Source organism: Lacerta agilis, chromosome 4 (assembly GCF_009819535.1).
Source record: "Lacerta agilis isolate rLacAgi1 chromosome 4, rLacAgi1.pri, whole genome shotgun sequence".
In the NCBI taxonomy this organism is placed as follows: Eukaryota; Metazoa; Chordata; class Lepidosauria; order Squamata; family Lacertidae; genus Lacerta; species Lacerta agilis.
This window is the reverse complement of record NC_046315.1, coordinates 13,734,737-13,754,748: the sequence shown is the minus strand read 5'-3', so window position 1 is coordinate 13,754,748 and position 20,012 is coordinate 13,734,737. Positions and strand designations below refer to the sequence as shown.

At 46.2% G+C, this 20,012-nt stretch overlaps 1 protein-coding gene across 1 annotated transcript in view; it reads left to right on the top strand.

Moving 5' to 3' along the window:
• The window catches only part of NOX4 (NADPH oxidase 4), a 95,501-nt gene that overhangs the window by 6,974 nt on the left and 68,515 nt on the right, over nucleotides 1-20,012 (top strand). Inside the window, exons 2-8 of the mRNA XM_033146101.1 lie at nucleotides 84-179; nucleotides 9,810-9,920; nucleotides 11,152-11,236; nucleotides 12,876-12,973; nucleotides 14,102-14,129; nucleotides 15,751-15,823; nucleotides 19,144-19,224. Coding sequence (XP_033001992.1) covers nucleotides 84-179; nucleotides 9,810-9,920; nucleotides 11,152-11,236; nucleotides 12,876-12,973; nucleotides 14,102-14,129; nucleotides 15,751-15,823; nucleotides 19,144-19,224 — 572 coding nt within the window. The remainder of the gene's footprint in view (nucleotides 1-83; nucleotides 180-9,809; nucleotides 9,921-11,151; nucleotides 11,237-12,875; nucleotides 12,974-14,101; nucleotides 14,130-15,750; nucleotides 15,824-19,143; nucleotides 19,225-20,012) is intronic.

Below are 20,012 nucleotides of genomic sequence, written 5' to 3'. Positions count from 1 at the left end.
TAATAACAATTAACTTCTTCCTTGTTCTCTCTCTCTCTCTCTCTCTCTCTCTCTCTCCCCCCCCCCCACGTTGCTTCCTTCAGCTGCTCTGGCTGTCTCTCAACGCGGGGCTGTTTTGGAGAACCTTCCGGATGTATTATCGGGGTCCTCAGTATTACTATCTGCATCAGATGCTGGGGGTAAGTGGCAGATGCTTTCTTCTCCCTCCCCACTCCCTCCCTCCCTCCACTCTGCTTCTCTTTCCTTGGGGCTCTGGGAACGAGAAGGAAATGGAAAGTTTTGGCTAACCAGGCAGATTCGAGGCTTCTTGGTGACTCACGAGAAGGAGAAGGGGTGAATGTTTGGGGTGGGGGCAGAGGGGTTATGTAAGGGCAAGGGTGGGTGGGAGGGAAAGGAATAGGCTGGAGACTGTTTCTGTGTCTGAATGAAGGGAATGACTCTGTCCAGGCAGGGTCTGGGAAAAGAGCACTCCCTGTCTGTCCGTTCTTCCCCAGCTCCCAGCTGCAGGCATCATTTTTGAACCCCACTCAGCTGATGGCCTGCCTTGCAACTGTTAGTCATGGTAACTTTAACCAACCTCGTGGGCCTGTTCCGGAGCGAGCGCTTACACGCCAGCTCTCCTGATGTGTATTTCTCAAGGGAAGGGATTTTCTTTTCTTTTCTTTGAATAAAATGAACCTTCCCATCCTTTCCATCGTACTCTCATCAGTCCTGCTGCGGTTTTCTTTCGGAAAACGCTGTCAGCCAAAAGAGGAGGGGAAAACGGGAGGGGAAAGAGTCTACCCAGGATGTTTTAGCTAAGGATGGGGGAGAATTTTAATATAGCTTACATTTAAAGGTGGACGTACCTAATGCACACTTTTCTGAAACAATAATAATGGGGCAATATTATTCCCGTTTTGCAGTTGGAATCAAGACTAAGAGACGGCTATATACACCCCAGGCAAGATTCTTCCCTGATTGCTGTTTCTGCGTGTGTGTGTTTTGCAAGGAAACCTAGATGTTCAAATGCGCATGTGTTATTTGTGCTGTGCATGTGTTTTACACTTCAAAGTCCCTTTGTTTACTGCACCTGTATTGAATAAAGCAGCGAAGGCATTGCTCACTCAGTTTCAAACTTAACCTTTCACCCATTGGTGCTGCCTTCTTTCCAACTGCAATGTTCCTTTAAAACCTTCAGGGCAGAAATCCAGGAAGAACGACTATTTCTTACATGGAGGTATAATAATGAGAGCATCTTCACATGCTGGTTTTCTCCCTGTCGCAAGGCGGCTCAAGTCACTTAAAGAAACCTGCCTTTAAAATGCAGTGGCCACCCATGTCACCGTAAGGTCTAGAAAGTTGATTTCTGTTTTTAATAGAAACAGAAGTAAAAGTTCTGATGCATTTGTTGCACCGTGCAGCTTTTATGAGGCACAGATAACAAGGTTAGGGGAATGTATCCTGTAATATTCAGATGCAGAAAATGTTTCTGGTTTTTGTTTTTCTTTCTCCTTGTGGATTTGTCTCTGGGGATTGATGCTTTAGCCTCAGCTGCTAAGGTGCTCTGCTATGCATGCTTTCTTTGGACTCAGTCCGCCGCACTTGGTGTGACTTATTTCGGAGTGAACACTCCTAGGATCGGGTTGCAGTTCTCCCTTTCTTTAGGAAGTAAATAATTGCCCCTGTTTTGATTTCAGGCATTCCAAAGGCTTGTGAAATTCAAAGAGCCATTTCTGTTGTTATCCCTTGTGTGTGTGGGAGAGAGAGAGAGAGAGAGAAGGCAGGCAGCACTCTTTTTAATGTACAGTATGTTGGGATTTCTGTTCAAAAAGGGTTGTCTGAAGTAATAAAAATTAAAATGGGATGGAGGGCTTCATATTCAGATCAAGCTGGTTTATAGATGAAGATGCTTTGGGACTGTGTTTCTGGTAAGGTCAGGTTGTGCAATTGTAGAATTAAAGAATTGTGGAACTGGAAGGGAATCAAAAGATCGTCTAGCCCAACCCCCTGCAATGCAGGAATCACACATAAAGAATCTGTGATGGTGGTGTCCGCATTTGCAACCGCGTTATGTTATCTCACATGAGATGGGAAAGGTGAAAAGAAGCTCAGCTTTTCTTTTAGGTTGTGATGATGTCTTTTTTCTTCATCCACTTTTTGGTCTTCTTCTTCTTCTAATAAAATAATAATAATAATAATAATAATAATAATAATAATAATAATAATATATTACAGGTGAAACTCAAAAAAATAGAATATCATGGAAAGGTTCATTTCTTTCAGTAATTCAACTTAAAAGGTGAAGCTAATATATGAGATAGACTCATGACATGCAAAGCGAGATATGTCAAGCCTTTATTTGTTATAATTGTGATGATTATGGCGTACAGCTGATGAGAACCCCAAATTAACAATTTCAACTTTGGGGTTTTCATCCGCTGTGTGCCATAATCATCACTATTATAACAAACAAAGGCTTGACGTATCTCGCTTTGCATGTCATGAGTCTATCTCATATATTAAACTCCAGTAGCTAATGTTACAGGTGGGTAGCCGTGTTGGTCTGCCATAGTCGAAACAAAATAGAAAATTCTTTCCAGTAGCACCTTAGAGACCAACTGAGTTTGTTCTTGGTATGAGCTTTTGGTATCTGAAGAAGTGTGCATGCACACGAAAGCTCATACCAAGAACAAACTCAGTTGGTCTCTAAGGTGCTACTGGAAAGAATTTTCTATTTTGTTTCCAGTAGCTAATGAAAACAATTGCTTACACAAATGGACTTTTCCATATTATTCTAATTTTTCGAGTTTCACCTGTATTATTATTGTTTATACCCTGCCCATCTGGCTGGATTTCCCCAGCCACTCTGGGTGGCTCCCAACAGAATATTTAACAGAATAAAACAGGCACAGGCAAACTTGGCCCTCCAGATGTTTTGAGACTACAATTCCCATCATCCCTGACCACTTGTCCTGCTAGCTAGGGATGATGGGAATTGTAGTCCCAAAACATCTGGCGCGCCGAGTTTGCCTATGCCTAGAATAAAACTTCAAACACTAAAAACTTCCCTAAACAGGGCTGCCTTCAGATGTCTTCTAAAAGTCAGATAGTTGTTTATTTCCTTGACATCTGGTGGGAGGGCGTTCCACAGGGTGGGTGCCACCACTGAGAAGGCCCTCTGCCTGGTTCCCTGTAACCTCGCAGTGAGGGAACCGCCAGAAGGCCCTCGGAGCTGGACCTCAGTGTCTGGGCTGGATGATTGGAGGGAGGGGGGAGACACTCCTTCAGGTATACTGGGCCAAATCAGCATGTGTGGAATGCACTTGACCTTCAACTCTAGGGAAATGAAGTCATAGAGTTACAGAACTGTAGAGCAGGAAGGGACCCCAATGGTCATATTGTCCAACCCCCTGCAATGCAGTAATCACAGTTGAATAATCCCTGGCATCCAACCTCTCTTTTGAAATCTGCAATGAAGGAGAGCCCACCAACACTCAGGGTACTCTGTTCTGCTGTCAAACAGCTCTTACCACCAGAAAGTTCTTCCTGATGTTTAGCTGGAATTTCCTTTATTATCATTATTAGAATCCATTGTCTCTGGAGCAGGAGAAAACAAGCTTGCTTCATCTTCCATGTGACAGCCCTTTAGATCAGTAGTTCCCAGTTGGTGGTCCATGGACCACAGGGGGTCCACGTAACCCACCCAGGGGTCCATGGCACCATTCACATAACAAACACTATTACAGAGATATCAAAATTTTCAAAAGTTAGGGGGTCCGTGGGGTTGGCTTTTTGAAAAACGGGTCTAATTGGGAACCATTGCTTTAGATATTTGAAGAGGGCAAATGAAAAGACCCTGATGTTGGGAAAGATGGAGGGCACAAGGAGAAGGGGACGACAGAGGATGAGATGGTTGGACAGTGTTCTCGAAGCGGCTGGCATCAGTTTGGCCAAACTGCGGGAGGCAGTGAAGGATAGGCGTGCCTGGCGTGCTCTGGTCCATGGGGTCACGAAGAGTCAGACACAACTGAACAACATGCTATAACTATAGTTGTGGTCTTGTGTAGCAAGCCTACTTCGCCAAAAGATCAGGCAGAAATGGAAAATACGCTTGCTGTGACGTACTATCATCGAACCTCGCTGAAAACAAATAAAAATGAATGCTCATGGAATAGCCAAGAGGGAAGAGGGATCAGTTGTTAGACCTCTCTGGGAACTGTAGCTCTTCGAGAGGAATATGGGGCCTCCTAATAACTCTTAGCCACCTAAACAAACTACACTTCCCAGAATTCTTTGGACAAAGCCGTGGCTGTTTAAGGCCATATCATAGAGCTTTACATGTATGGTGTCAAAATGGGCATTGATGTAGCAGCATGTAAAAGAAGACCGGAAGACAGTCCTTTGGCTGAGGACAGTGGGATAGTCAAAATCTGAGGAAGGAGGTTTCTCCTTCAAAAGGGGCAGGAAGAGCAGCAAGAAAACCACGGAATCTTGTCTTTCGTTCTGGCTTCAGCTCAACTGCATTTGCTTGTGTGTGATTTTCCTGTACAAGCTTGGCGGGTAGAGAGCATAGGTTTGCAACAGAGCCTTCTCCTTAGAGGCAAAAGGCAGTGAGACAGAATGAACCGATTTGCTGGGTTTTCTCTTATTTATTTTTAGCCGTGCTGGCTGGGGGCTGATGGGAACATCTGGAGGTCAACAGATTCCTCCATCCCCCTTTAAAGGGTCCTCAAGCACATACCGAGGGATAGCTCAGTCAGCAGAGCATGAGGCTCTTTATCTCAGGGCCATGGGTTTGAGCCCCACGTTGGGCAAGAAGATTGTTGCATTGCAGAGGGTTGTGGCAGATGATCCTCATGGTCCCTTCCAACTCTGTGATGAAATATAATCTCAGATAAATAATCCCATTTCAGATGCTAATGGAGGGATTACCTGTTTTGCTTCAGGGCCCCAAACCCTCATTGCATGCCGGAAGGACACTTTTTAGGAAGCGATGCCACATATAGCTCTGCAGTTAGGAATGAAAGACCTTCCTTTGTTTTGCCACTTCTCCGAAAGCTTTCTCATTGCATCATAATTGCACCCTTTATTATTTTTCTCCCTTGCAATATGGTCCAGATGTCTCATCAGTTTGCTGCCCCTTGATGGGATAGATAATAAGGAGGCCACTGTACGTCCTTTGCTCCAACACGAGAGGAGCCTCACTCTTCTCTGTGACCTCCACATCGTGGTGGTGGTGGGGAATGGAAATGCTTTGTTCCTTAGTCCCCGTAGTACAAGGCTGGCTTTTGAAACAGTGGGGTGAAGGAGCACAGACCTAGACCCTCCCTCATTCTGCCAAATGAAGATAGGGACCTGCTTGCACTGCCCAGATTCTCACACCGAGAGAAACCTTCTCACACTGCAGAGTCATAAGACTCGTAGAGCGTTGTGGAGTTGGAAGGGATCCCAAGGGTCATTTGGTCCAACCCTCTGCAATGCAAGGAATCTCAACTAAAGCATCCGTGACAGATGACCCTCCAACCTCTGCTTAGAAACCTCCAAGGAAGGAGAGTCCACCACCTTCCGATGGAGACCGTTCCACTGTCAGACAGCTCTTACTATCAAAAAAGTTCTTCCTGATGTTGAGTCAGAATCTCCTTCCTTGGAGCTTGGAGCCATTGGTTCGAGTCCTACCCTCCAGAGAAAGGGAGAACAAGTTTGCTTCGTCCTCCATGTGACAGCCCTTGAGATATTTGAAGGTGGCTATCATATCTCCTCTCAGTCTCCTCTTTCCCAGGCTGAAAGACTCCAATAGTCTTTGACCTTTACAGACCTGAGAGCCACTTTTAGCCATTGGGACAACCCACCACAGTTCGGACTGTGATACAGATGTGGGTTTGGACCCACCAATTGTAGACTTGCTCTCCTCTTTCTGTTTCTGGAGGGCAAGCCATGCAGCAAAAATAACAGAGTCTCATGGCACCTTAAAGATTAGCACAGTTATGAACTTTAGAAAGGCTCTGCTATAGCAGCCCAAAGGTCCATTTGAGGAAGGTCGTAGCTTAGTGGTAGAGCATCTGCTTTGCATGCAGAAGGTCCCAGGTTCAATCCCAGGCATCCCCAGGGTGTTAAAAACAGACATCAATTAACCATTGTGGAAGGATGTATTCTTAATTGCCTGCATGTGCCCTCGGATGATTGACAGGTGGATTACCCTGCAGATAGAAAGGTCCTTCTTCCTGACATAGTGCTTTTCTGTCTGCACAGATTGCTATGTAAAGCAGTCAGGCAACTTCACAGTCTGAAATAATACGGCAGAGCTGGTTGCACTGCAGGATTCTGCCGAATGCGTGTTGTTTCGGTTCTGAATCTCCGAAAGGGTTGCATGCCTGCTGAACTTCTCCCGTTGATGCTGGGAGCGGAGAGCGGCTGCAAATGCCATTTGGAGGTCCCTGGAAAGCGGATACGCAGGATCGCTTGTGGGTGGTGCAGACATGTGCTCGGACGCTGGGAATGCAAACATCCGTGCGGAGCCTTCAGAGCAACAGTTTCCAGAGGAGGCACGAGCTTTGCCATTTGGCTTTCGGACTCCTCCAGGCAGCAGCTGTCCGTGGGATGCCGCGTGATCTCCCTTGGCCCCTGTAAAGCACACTCTGAAGTACAGGAAGTTGGGTCACTGCTCTGTATGCCCTAGGACCTCCCCTTAGATTTTAGCATTCATTAAAAGAAAAGAAAAGAAAAGAAAAAGAAAAAGATTAAGCCTCTGTAGCCCTTTTGCTTTCCAGAGATCTATGGCAGGAATGGGGAAGCTCTGGATGCTTTAGAATTGGACAAATTCATACAGGATCAGATTATGAATGGCTTCTAGCTACGTTTTGCTTCTATAGTTAGAGGTTGTTGTTGTTCAGTCGTTCAGTCGTGTCCGACTCTTCGTGATCCCCTGGACCAGAGCATGCCAGGCACGCCTATCCTCCACTGCCTCCCACAGTTTGGCCAAACTCATGCCAGTCGCTTTGAGAACACTGTCCAACCATCTCATCCTCTGTCATCCCCTTCTCCTTGTGCCCTCCATCTTTCCCAACACCAGGGTCTTTTCTAGGGAGTTTTCTCTTCTCATGAGGTGGCCAAAGTACTGGAGCCTCAACTTCAGGATCTGTCCTTCTAGTGAGCACTCAGGGCTGATTTCTTTAAGGATGGATAAGTTTGATCTTTTTGCAGTCCATGGGACTCTCAAGAGTCTCCTCCAGCACCATAATTCAAAAGCGTCAATTCTTCAGCGATCAGCCTTCTTGATGGTCCAGCTCTCACTTCCGTACATTACTACTGGGAAAACCATAGCTTTAACTATACGGACCTTTGTCGGCAAGGTGATGTCTCTGCTTTTTAAGATGCTGTCTAGGTTTGTCATTGCTTTTCTCCCAAGAAGCAGGCGTCTTCTAATTTCTAATTCAAAAGCATCAATTCTTCGGCGATCAGTCTTCTTTATGGTCCAGCTCGAGATATAATGGAGTGCACCTCCGGGGGTGAAGTCAAACCGTTGCGTTAGCAACACCAAAGTGACCCACCCTGGGCAGTGTGTCCAGGGCTGGCCAGACAACAAGACACCCCCCCTCTCGGCCTCGCTGATGTGGTCCAAAGGAAAGCAGAGCAATGCCGTTTAGCACCATCTTGGCTGCAGGAGCTGCTGGAATGATAGCATACAAGATGCTATCCAAACTTCTAAGGGACTCCGCTCTGGATTTGTGTATGATTTATTCCTTAGCCAGAGGTAGTAATGCTTCTGAATTCCTGTTGCTGGGAATCAGAAGCAGAGATAGTGCTATTGAACTCAGATCCTGCTTGTAGGCTTCCCACAGGCTGGCCACTGTGAGAACAGGATGCTGGACCAGATGGGACATTGGCCTGATCCAGCAGGTGCTTCTTGTATCAGTTCTTATGTATGTACCCACTGATGATGGGTACTGCACATTCTTCCCCTTGCATGTTCTCTTGGACTTCCCCAGCGCAATATTTCTGTGGCAATGTTAAGGATAATAGGGGAGGATATATTGGTGAAATATTATCCTTCCTTCACTCACTCTAGTGAGTCATGTAGCAGAGCAGATTCCCCTCAATACAGCAGGAAGCTAGTTTGCAGATTCGTTTGAATCTCTTTAATTAAGCAATCCAATCTGGTTTGCCCAGATGGATTATTCCTGGTGTCCCCTTTTTATCCCTCTTAAAAGAATAAAGACACAAGAATCTTTCCTTAAAAGCAATAAGTTTACTCACATTCAGTTCACTGTATGATCCCTGAAGGCAGACTTTACCTAGTAGTTACAGAACATAGGTAAAAAAAAGGTAAGATAAGATAAAGGACCCCTGGAAGGTTAAGTCCAGTCAAAGGCGGCTATGGGGTTGTGGTGCTCATCTTGCTTTCAGGCTGAGGGAGCTGGTGTTTGTCCACAGACAGCTTTCCGGGTCATGTGGCCAGCAGGACTAAACCGCTTCTGGCGCAACAGGACACCATGACAGAAACCAGGGCGCACAGAAACACCATTTACCTTCCTGCCACAGCAGTACCTATTTATCTACTTGCACTGCTGTGCTTTTGAACTGCTGGGTTGGCAGGAGCTGGGATAGAGCAACGGGAGCTCACACCGTTGTGGGGTGACCTTCCAACTGGCAAGCCCAAAAAGCTCAGTGGTTTAGACCATAGCGCCACCCTCGTCCCTTTACAGAACACACTGTGAGTTAATCCCTTATGGGGATTGAGCCCATGTGTTGCTGGCTGAGAGCCAGCAGACAGTAAAATACATGAAGAGAACAGCATCAAGAGAACAAAATGGCTACAGGAGAGCAGCATGGCATCAAGAGAAAGAGCATGACCCGGCTCTTTTGTGGAGTCAGCCAGAGCCACGCCCATCTCCCAGATCACATGCAGGAGGAAGGATGCTCAAGACCAGTGGAACAGGAAGCTACACTGACTGGATGTCCACCTGCCTGTGCCACCTCTAGGGAAACAAGGAATGTTGTATTTGACTGCTCCAATGGATTACATCCCACAATTTCTGACTATGGGCCTGATGCAAAAGGCCCCAGAAAAAAAGCCAGAATTGTCCTTCATCCTATCCCAGGCATAGGCAACCTTCGGCTCTCCAGATGTTTCGGACTACAATTCCCATCATCCCTGACCACTGGTCCTATTAGCTAGGGATCATGGGAGTTGTAGGCCAAAACATCTGGAGAGCCGAAGGTTGCCTATGCCTGTCCTATCCCATAATGCAAACTCCCTTTGTACTGGAACAGGCCTATAAAAAGCGTGAGCTACCCAGCTGAATGTAGCTCACCAGCTGTATATGGCAGCTCACCCCCCCTCCCCTGTTAGGTGGGGGCTGCAATAACAGAGGTATTGCCAAGCATGGTTACAAAGGAAACTGCCTAGCACCAGCTGAAACTGTTTGTCCACCCAGTCCAGTATTTTCTCTGTTGTGTGAATGACAGCAGCTCTCCAGGGAAGCGTATATTCTAGGGGTGAGAAAACTGTGGCTGATGTTGCTTCTCTCCCAGCTGCCATCAACTCTACCCAGCATGCACAATGGCGAGGGACAATGGGAGTTGGATTCCAGCAACATCTGGAGGACCATAGGATACCCCCACCCCGGTCTTTTTCATCCCCTGCTACCCTGAGTAGCTGAAAACGTCTGGGATTGAACCTGGCACCTTCTGCATGCAAGACAGATGTTCTGCCCCTGAGCTGCGGTCTCTCCACAGATCCTAAGATGTGACTTGTGGGCTCTTCTCAGCTTGGTGGCTTGGGAGCCCCTGAGCAACCCTTGCTTCTGACCCTTGCTGTTTTTGTTTAGCTAGGATTGTGCCTCAGCAGAGCTTCTGCGTCGGTTCTGAACCTCAACTGCAGCCTGGTCCTCTTGCCCACGTGTCGGATTCTCCTATCCTTCCTCCGAGGATCTCGGAAGGTAAGAAAGAACCATGCGGGTATAGCTAGTGAGCCAGCACAAAGCCAATGGGAGGCTGCAGGCGACAATCTCCCCTTCTGACCTTTGCTTTCAATTCCTTGTGGGATAACAGGGAGGTTGTGTCACCACATTTAATGAGTCACTTTCATTGCAGTTGTATCCCATCCCGCCTCCAAGACACAATTTATGAGACACTTGGATGCTCAAGGCTGAAGATGCTATGTGTGAGCTAATTGGAGATTAAAGACATACTCAGAGGGCAGGGATGGGGTTCCTGTATCCCCCCCAAATATCCCTGGGCTCCAGCTACAGCCAAGAAGGCTAATGATCAGGGAAGAGCTTCTGACAATGATCTCTGTGTACACTAGTGGTGGGGAGCTGGTGATCCTCTTGAGCAGAGCTTTGGCCCTCCAGATGTTCTCCAACTGTCTCCACCCTTGAGCATTTGGCTGTGCTGGTGGGGCTGATGGGAGTTGGATTCCAGCCTTGCTCCAGAGCAGTGTTCCTCAACCATTAGTCCTCAGATGTGTTTCGACTACAACTCTCATCATCCACAGTTAACTTAGCCAGTGGTCAGGGAGGATAGGAGCTGTAGTCCAACAACACCAGCAGTCCCAAGATTGGAAGACTCTGCTCTTAGAGCGAGGTTGGGGAACCTTTGGCCCTCCAGATGTCATTGGAATACAGTTCTTGTAATCCCCATCCAATGTCTACAGCTGACAGGAGCTATAGTTCAACAGGGAGCAGGGATGTGGCCTTCCAGATGTTGTTGGACGCATCCCTGACCATTGGTCTTTCTTGTTTGGACTGATGGGATCTGTTTAGTCCAGCATCTGGAGAGCCACAGGTTAGACCAAGAGTGTGCAGGCTTCAGACTTGTTTTGTCCAAGAGCCTTGGGATCCACCAGCCAGCTGCAAGAGACATACACTGAGAATCCACTGTGCCCATGAATTCCTTTTGAGTACCAGAGCTGAGGAGAACTCACAGCCCTCCTGTAAAAATAAAATAAACCCAAGCTTCCTTCACTTCATCAATATAATTTAAGGTGCAGTGGAGGGGATTCATTTTTATTGTTTCTTTAGTTGTACAACCGGGACTTAGAAATCCTTGCCGATCTACTGCAAATCACCTCAATATTTACCAACAGAGCTGGGTCTGTCTTCTTCCCACAAACTGCTGATTCACTTTGAGGTGAGATCCGTTGGCTCACTTGCGAACTTCTTTTTCCAGGTTGCAAGCCGAAAAACCAGGAGGCTTCTGGACAAAAGCAAAACGTTCCATGTGACATGTGGCGTGACGATATGCGTCTTTTCAGGTATGTTCCTCTGTTGACATAAGCAACAGCTCTCGCTAGGAAGTCCACTAAACATTACAAGTGCTCTGTGGCTTGTAAGAGCCAGTGTGGTGTAGTGGTTAAGAGTGGTAATCTGGTGAACTGGGTTCACGTCTCCACTCCTCCACATGCAGCTGCTGGGTGACCTTGGGCTAGTCACACTTCTCTGAGGTCTCTCAGCCCCACTCACCTCACAGAGTGTTTGTCGTGGGGGAGGAAGGGAAAGGAGAATGTTAGCCGCTTTGAGACTCCTTCGGGTAGTGATAAAGCGGGATATCAAATCCAAACTCTTTTTCTTTTCTTCAGATGTGCACAATGGGATAGCCTCTTTCCACACTTCTTCTTACTCACCTGTCAAGAGTTTTCTCAGAATTGCCAGTCATAGCTGTCAACTTTCCCCTTTTCTTGCGAGGAATCCTATTCGGAATAAGGGAATTTCCCTTTAAAAAAGGGAAAAGTTGACAGCTATGTTGCCAGTGTCTCGGAGGAGGAGGTCTGCGTTTGGGCGCATGGGGAGTCCAAGCTCTGCAGAGTTGCCTTTGATACTGCACATGAAATCCTGCTGAAAGCTTGCTGGTGTAGAACGGATATCAGGTTGAGCGTGCATCCAATTTAAATCATGCAGCGTGGATGTCGGTTCACTTTCGAATCGAGGGCTGACAGCCTTTCAAAATAGTGGACCAAAGTTGGAGACATGGTTACCCTCCCTTTAGGCCAGGGGTGGGGGAACCTGAGCACTGGGAGAGCCCCAGTTTCTGAGCCCAATTCAAAGTGCTGGTGCTGGAGGCTCACCTCTCCCCATACAAACCGTCCCATACCCCACACTTGTCATCTGAGCCCCTTTCCTATGCCCCCCATCCCCGAGAGGTTCAGAGGGTGGCAAGATGAGCACAGGCCTTTTTGGTGGTGGCTCCCTGACTGGAATGCTCTCCCCAGAAAAGCTCCCCTGGTGCCATCATTACATGTCTTTAGGTGCCAGGTGAAAACTTTACTGTTACTATGATTGTTTTCTTATTATGCTGCCTATTATTATGCTTTTATCATTGTGCTCCGTAAAATGTGTTCTTAATGTTGTACACCGCCCCGGGATCTTTTGGTAAAGGGCAGTATATAAACTAAACAGATAATGATGATGATAATAAAAAATTATAATACAGTGGTACCTTGGTTTACAACCATAACCCGTTGCGGAGGTCCGTTTGTAAACCAAAACAGGTTGTAACCCAAGGTGCGCTTTCACCAATGGGGCCTCCCAAAAATATATATATATTCGTAATAAAAAAATTAATGGGTTGTAATAAAAAAAAAAGGTTGCAAACCGGGACACGCACTTCCGGGTTTGACGTGCTTGTAATCCAAAACGTATGCAAACCAAAATAGCACTGTAGAGGGAGGATGATGGGGTGTATGAGAGAGAGTGTGCAGAAACTATCCAGGGAAAATGTGCATTTGTTGCTCCGCCCATTTCTGCCTCTGGCCCCGCCCATTGCTGGCAGGTGTCCCGCCAAAGGCCGCCCAGAGGGAAATGCGGCCATGAATGAAAGGTTCCCCCTACCCCTGCTTCAGGGGATGAAACCTTCCGAGAGCATTTTGATGAGCTGAGCTGTCCTCTCTTTTCTAGTGATCCACGTCGCTGCCCACCTGGTGAATGCTCTGAACTTCTCTGTGAACTACAACGAAGAGTTCCTGGCGCTCAATGCAGCCAGCTACCACGGCGAGGTGGGTGGGCAGGGCTTCTTCTTCCCTCCCTGAAATTGCTGCCTCCCATTCTGCCATCTTCGGGTGGCACCTTGAAGCAGTGCGCTCACGGGGTCGGCGGAGAAGGCTTTGTGGGATCTGGCAAGGTCAGGCTGGATACTGCTTCCTTCTAGCTAAGGAACGAGGCACAAATTGGATGGCGTGCGTCCCCCATTTATTCGCCACTTTTGCACCAGGAACACCCACCCAACATCGCTCACTTATGTGTCGTCGATCGCAATGCCTGTTTGACCACAGTAGGGGGATTGGAAGGGCCTGAGCCGTAACTACTGGGTTTTTGCCCTGACTGAAGCCCCCAGAAGAGCACCATTGAGGCTCCTCACCTGTGCTAATGTGTGAAAAGTGCATGCCAAACTGTGTCTTTGACCCGGGTGAAATAAAACCTAGTTTCACCCCGGGAAGGGGAACAAGTTTCTATTTAGGTTTTAAGTGGCTTTTGTTTGTTTTGTTCCGACACAGTGGAAAAAAGCATTATTATTTTTTCATGTTCCTGTGTCGGGATATAAATCAGGCACAGGCAAACTCGGCCCTCCAGATGTTTTGGGATTACAATTCCCATCATCCCTGACCACTGGTCCTGCTAGCTAGGGATCATGGGAGTTGTAGTCCCAAAACATCTAGAGGGCCAAGTTTGCCTATGCCTGATATAAATGAAAAGCTTTTGGGGACCGGAGCTATGGATCCGACACAAATTCTAAGAAAGCGTGGGAGAAACGAATGTGTGGACAGCCCCCCCCTTTTCTTTCTCATCCCGGATAACCCATCTTTCCTAAATGACTTTCCTCATTGCCTTGGGATGCTCTTGCCCAGCCTTTTCTTGCTGTTTGGCTGGGGATGCTGCGAGTTGTAGTCCAAAATATCTGGAGGGCACCAGGTTGGCAAAGGCTGTTGTGGTCCATCACACACACACACACACACACACACAGAGCGCGCTCCTGATCAGCATTCTGAAAGTGCTTGGATGTTACATATGATTTGAGGAAGTCAGCATTCCGCACACAGAAGCACCAGCTCTTGCTCAGAATACAGATTAAGTTATCTCTCGGTAAATTTGCTAAATAATTCATACTGTCTGTCTCTGGTTTCTAGGATCCCAGGAAACTCCTTTTTGCTACAGGTAAGTCAGCAAAAGCTACTGCAGGATTGTGTTGAATCAGCTAACTTTCCAAGCTACGCTTTGAAAAACAGAAATGGACTAGTATTATAAATTACTAGATATTGCAGCAGCATCGCTGTTCTTCACTGGAACAAAGAATAGAATTCCTTGCTGAAATGAGCAGCGACGTCTTGTCATTTTAACTTTGATTTTTTTAAAATAAAATAAAAAATCACAGTAACATTTGTTCCATTCCAAAGATGAGACACATAATTGCTCCATATAGAAGGTGGATTCACAGTGTCTTTTTGCTACCCATATGGAACAGAAAGTTTGCATTATCTATCTATCTATCTATCTATCTATCTCACTCTGTTGAATGGTCATGGACCATTCCTAGACATTCCTAGTTACTTGGAAGAAAGCCCCCTGGGTTCATTATAACTTGCTCTCAGTTACATAGGATTACATAGGATTGCAGGCCTGTCCACACACAGGCAGGCAGGCAGGCAGGCAGGCAGGCAGGCAGGCAGGCAAAAACTTAAATTTAACTAATGCAATAAATAATAATAATGTTGGTTTCCCCCATACTCCCCTCCTTATTTTGGGAATTAGACTTTTGTTCCCATTTGTAGAGTATGTCGAAGACAGCCCTGAGTCATTTGACCCTTTAGTTTTCCTTCCCCTCCTATAAAAACTATGCAAGACACTCTCGTTTGAAGTTTAAAGAACACACAGCTTTTTCTTAGTGTACTTGCAGTTGCAGGTTAATCTTCCTTGGAGGTTTTTAAGCAGAGGTTGGACGGTCTTCTGTCATGAATGCTTTAGCCGAGATTCCTGCATTGCAGGGGGTTGGACTAGATGACCCTAAGTTCCCTTCCAACTCTACAATTCTATGATTTGATGATATATACAATGCAGGTGGAGGTTTCTCTTACATAGGTAAAACTGTTACAGGCTAACATTTGCAGGCTGACCAAGGCTGGATCTAGACATGTAAAAAAAAGCATTTCAGGAAAATACGTTATAAACTTCATAATGGGAAATTACGTTCCTGTAAGACAGAACTCTATAGCGCCATCTGGTGCCACCTTGTTATAATGAATTAAAAACGCTTAATTTTTTTTCTAATCTAGTTGGGTTACTAATGCAGCACAACACAAAATACACCTGCTGTTCTAGCTGTTAAAACTCACAAGACTGTTAATCACTGAACTGACTGAAATAGCTGCGCCAGAGTCTTTGACCTCACAGGTTTCTACAGCCCTTTCAAACATTAACCTTTCACACATGCATTTTGGATGCCAGCGTCCCACACTGATAAAGTTCTGACCACTCTTGCAGTAGAGATACTGCCAGTTTCTACCCTGGTAGATACCCCAACCAGAACAGCATAAGCTGACTAGGACTGGTTGCAAACCAAGGAAGCTTATAATACCTCCCTGGGGGGAGAGCATTCTGTAAGCAGGGAGCCACCACTGAAAAGGCCCTTTCTCGTGTCGACACCCTCCATGAAGAGTGTACACAGAGAAGAGTCTGAGATGATGGATGGCTTTTTTGTTTTTGTTTTTTTAAGCAGTGCTAAGACTGGTGTACTTTCCCCCAATACAACCTATAACCACAGTTCTTATTTCTTTTTCAGTTCCTGGATTAACTGGGGTTCTTATGGTGTTGGTGCTCTTCCTAATGTCTACAGCCTCTACTTATGCCATTAGGTAATTGTTTGTTTGTTTGTTTGTTTGTTTGTTTGTATTTAATCTGACCAAATGACTCTTAGTGAAGTGAGTACGTCTGTGTACATGCAACATTATTTTCTGCGTTCATTCCACACGGAGATCTCGCTTTTATTTTCCTACCAAGTCCACCAACAATCTGGACCTGTTTCATATTTTATATTTTATACCCCTGAAAAGCGCCTTTTCCCAAACAAGTTTCACGCCGGAAAGGAAAGCTCAGTACAGATTGAGCCTGCCTTTCCTTTTTTTTTTTTACAAAATTTTTCCACATAAAGACAAAGAACAACCGAAACAACAACATCAAAACTGCAAATAATAACAACAAAACAAAACTACAAACTACATTAATAAAATAAAAACAAAAAGCAAATACATACCTCACAGAAACACCAACACTCCAACTATTAAGTCATAATCTTATTTCCAAATCTAATTTAGGGGACTTCCCCCGTTCTCTCATCTGCGTTCAATTTCAATTTACTTTAGTAACTATTCTAATTATTTTAACAATTCTATCACCAATATTCATAATCTTCATCTCAACATCTTATAACTTTTAACTTCTAAATATCAAAATATAACCTCTTAATGCAAATCTTAACTTCTTATGTCCTTATCTAACTCTAATTCCCATAAAACTGTTGCTAAATTCATGCCTTATAAAATATTAATCCAAAACCATTTCTAAAAACTAAATTCCAAATATTTCTTCTCTTCCAAATCAATTATTACTCTCTGACATCGGGGTACCGTAGTAGGCCTGCCTGTTTAATCATATATAATCTTTCACCCTACCCCTCTTCTTGCCATTTTCTCTTCACCCTCCTTAATCAACCACCAGGCTTCCCCCCAGTTTTTCCCACCACCATAATCCAGAATGTCGTCTTTCCCTTGATGTCCAAACGCCAGAGCATTGTCCCAAAGTTTCTTTAACCAACTCTTCAAAGGAAGTGATACAGCACCGCCAAGCATCTCCAGTTCAGTCATCAAATCAAATTGTGATTGTAATTCCCAACATTGTTGTTCCAGATTTTCTGGGTTCTTACCCCAAAAAACCGTTATAACGTCACATTGTCCAGCCCTAGACCTCCCACATCGACCGGGCTTTTCTTATTGGAGTTGCTCCTTTTCCACTTCAGATGAAATCTCTGGGGACCGCTCTTTGGTTTTTTCTTTAAGTTCCTTCGCAATGTTCTGTAAAACCATTCAATAACATTCTGTTCCATCAGTTCTAAATTCAAAAGTGTTCGTTGTAAAATCATTCCTGGGTCTGGAGGCATTTTTTAAAAGCGAAACCAAGAAAGGCAGAAGTAGGCAGGAAATAACAAAGTTCAGTACTTTTCCATCATGAAGTTTCAAATTACACCCGCCATTTCCCCCTCATCAGAGTGCAAAAATTTCCTCTTTGTAATCCACAGTCTTTAAGGAGAAATACCTCAAAAATCTCAGTCCTCCCCTAACAGGGATTTCTTCACAAATTAAACAAAAGTCCTCAAATGCAATTGTATCAGCCACAAATATCAGCCACAAGTAGCAACAGCCAGATATTATGTTACTATCCACTTGTTGACAGGGAGAGAGACGGGCTTCCTTTTTTACCTCTCTCCCCAAAAGCCGGATCGTTCAATTTTAAAGTCCAATTAACTCCGTACTTACAGCTTACGGGTTCTTCATTTTAGGCTCCAATCAGAAAGAACGGGGGCGCACATTTGCTGCCGCCGGCCGCCGCTTAGTTTCCCCGGCTGGGGCATATCTCCACAGCCCCGCGCCGTTGCCCATTCACTTGGACGTCCCTTTTACAAGGGACTTCCGAGAATGGGTCAGCGCGATGGGGCCCGCTGGAGAGCCCAAACCGCGGGACGCTCTTCCCGCGGCGCGGATGCGGAGCTCCTAGCCCCCGGGGAAACCGGGGTCGCCTCGCTGCCGAAGCAACCCCCGACCGCCTGCAATGGCGCCCTCGCCGGAAGTCCTGAGCCTGCCTTTCCACCCCCGGCACATCCTTTTGAAAATGGATGGAGGTGGTCCCAGCGCTGAAAGGTTTATCCACACCTGCAGAACTGCATTGTGGGTGGGCAGCATATCCCATAATATCGCCATTGCCACTTCCTTCACCTGGGGCATGTGCTGGGAGGAAAAGGAATGGGTAAGCAGAGGCAGCCTGGCCTGTTTCGCCTCCTGAGGTGAATCGGGAAGGTGCCATCCAGCACTCATGCCACCCCTGCTGAAGCATCACTTACCAGGATCGTGCGACTTCCAGGTTTTATTGAGATTCGTACGAGAGCCCAGTGAGATTGGGAGGAGCCCTCAGATCTTGCAGGGCCATAGAGAGTCCTTTTTGAAACCGGGAAGCCGCCACAGCCACTTCCCCTTACTTTTTTTTGGGGGGGGGTGCGCGCACGCACACACAAAGGTGCCCTTGGATTCTGCCACCTGAGGCAGCTGCCTCAGTTTGCCTCACAGACAGACTTGCCCTGAGGATCGGTTAATCAAGGGGAGGGTTTTCAAACATGTATCAAGTAGTCAAACCTGCTCTTGTGGACAGTAGGATCTAGAATTAATCTAGATTGAAAGTGGCCCAATGAGGACAAGCACGAACAATTACAGATGGAGAAAAAATGACTCTTTGAAGTACAATGTGTGTGCACAGCCATTGTGAACTTGTCTCACTGATTTTGTAGTAGTAGTAGTAGTAATAGTAAATAATAACAATAATTTATACCCCGCCACTCTGGGCAGCTCCCAATTTATTATTTATTTCCCCAGGCACTCTGGGCAGCTCCCAACAGAATATTAAAAACATGATAAAAAACCCAGACATTAAAAACTTCCCTAAACAGGGTTGCCTTCAGGTGTTCTCTAAAAGTCAGGTAGTTGTTTATTTCCTTGACATCTGACTGGAGCTCATTCCACAGGGTGGGCGCCACCACCAAGAAGGCCCTCTGCCCTGTATCCTAAATTCTCACAGGGAGGGAACCCTTGGAGCTGGACCTCAGTGTCCAGGCCGAATGAAGGGGGTGGAGACACTCCTTCAGGTATACTGAGCTGAGGCCTTCTTCCTTTCCCGCTCCTAGTCCTGTCCTTCAGCGATCTAGATCATGCTCACTTTTTTTGCACCATCTCCCCTGGGAGTAAACAAAATCTGTTTTTGCTTGCTCCAGATATAAAAACCAAAACCTAGAATGTATCCAGATTTAAGTTGAGCAGCAGCTACTTGGAATATGGTCTCCTCAGTGTAAGTGACTTCAACAATGGAAAATGCTTTGATTGCCTAATGTTTAAGTGTACTTTGTTCCCTTCAGGGTTTCTGATTATGACATCTTCTGGTACACCCACAACCTCTTTTTTGTCTTCTACTTTCTGCTGATGCTGCATGTTTCTGGGTAAGTTATTGCCCCTGTTGATGAAGCCCAGCCACAGAAGCGTGCCATAAAAACTGAAGCACCCCAGGGCAGGACAGACAAAACCGCAGCTCTGGAGCTGTGTGAATTCAGCAGATTTCAAAGGAATGCTTTGAAATGAAAGATGAGCTCAGCACCCATGCTATGGGCATTGGTTGGTGGGACTTTACTACTGGTTTTGAAGTAATGGGACTAAGATACAACGTTGGTTTTAATGAGGAAACAAGCTGGGAGAGACGGCTTGAACGCAAGTGGAGGAAAGATCTGAATGAATGCAACCGAACCCTGGCAAGGGCTCATTATCGAGCCTACCTAGTGGTAGAGATGGCAGCGAAGAAGGCATACTTTGCTGCCTACATAGCATCCTCATTATGTTTTCCGGCAGAGTTTTTTCCGGGTTTTACAGGGCCTTTTACAGGCTGGCCCAAAGGAGGTGATAGAACGAACGGTAGCTCGCTGTGACTTGTTTGCAAAGCATTTTGAGGATAAAATTGCTTGCATCCAGCAAGACCTTTACTCTGCCGTTACGGCAGATGAATCTCATGGGGTGTCCAGAGCACAGTCTAGTCCTCTTGTGTTGGTAAGGCTCGGGGATGTGGACAAGGTGCTTGGATCAGTCAGAGTGACCACTTGCCCTCTAGACCCTTGCTTCTCTTGGAAAGGAGGGAACAGCTGGCTGGGCCAGGGAGGTGATCAATGCCTCTTTACGAGAAGGGGTGGCCCGTGCCTGTTTGAAGGAGGCTATTTGAGCATATTACACCGATTCTGGT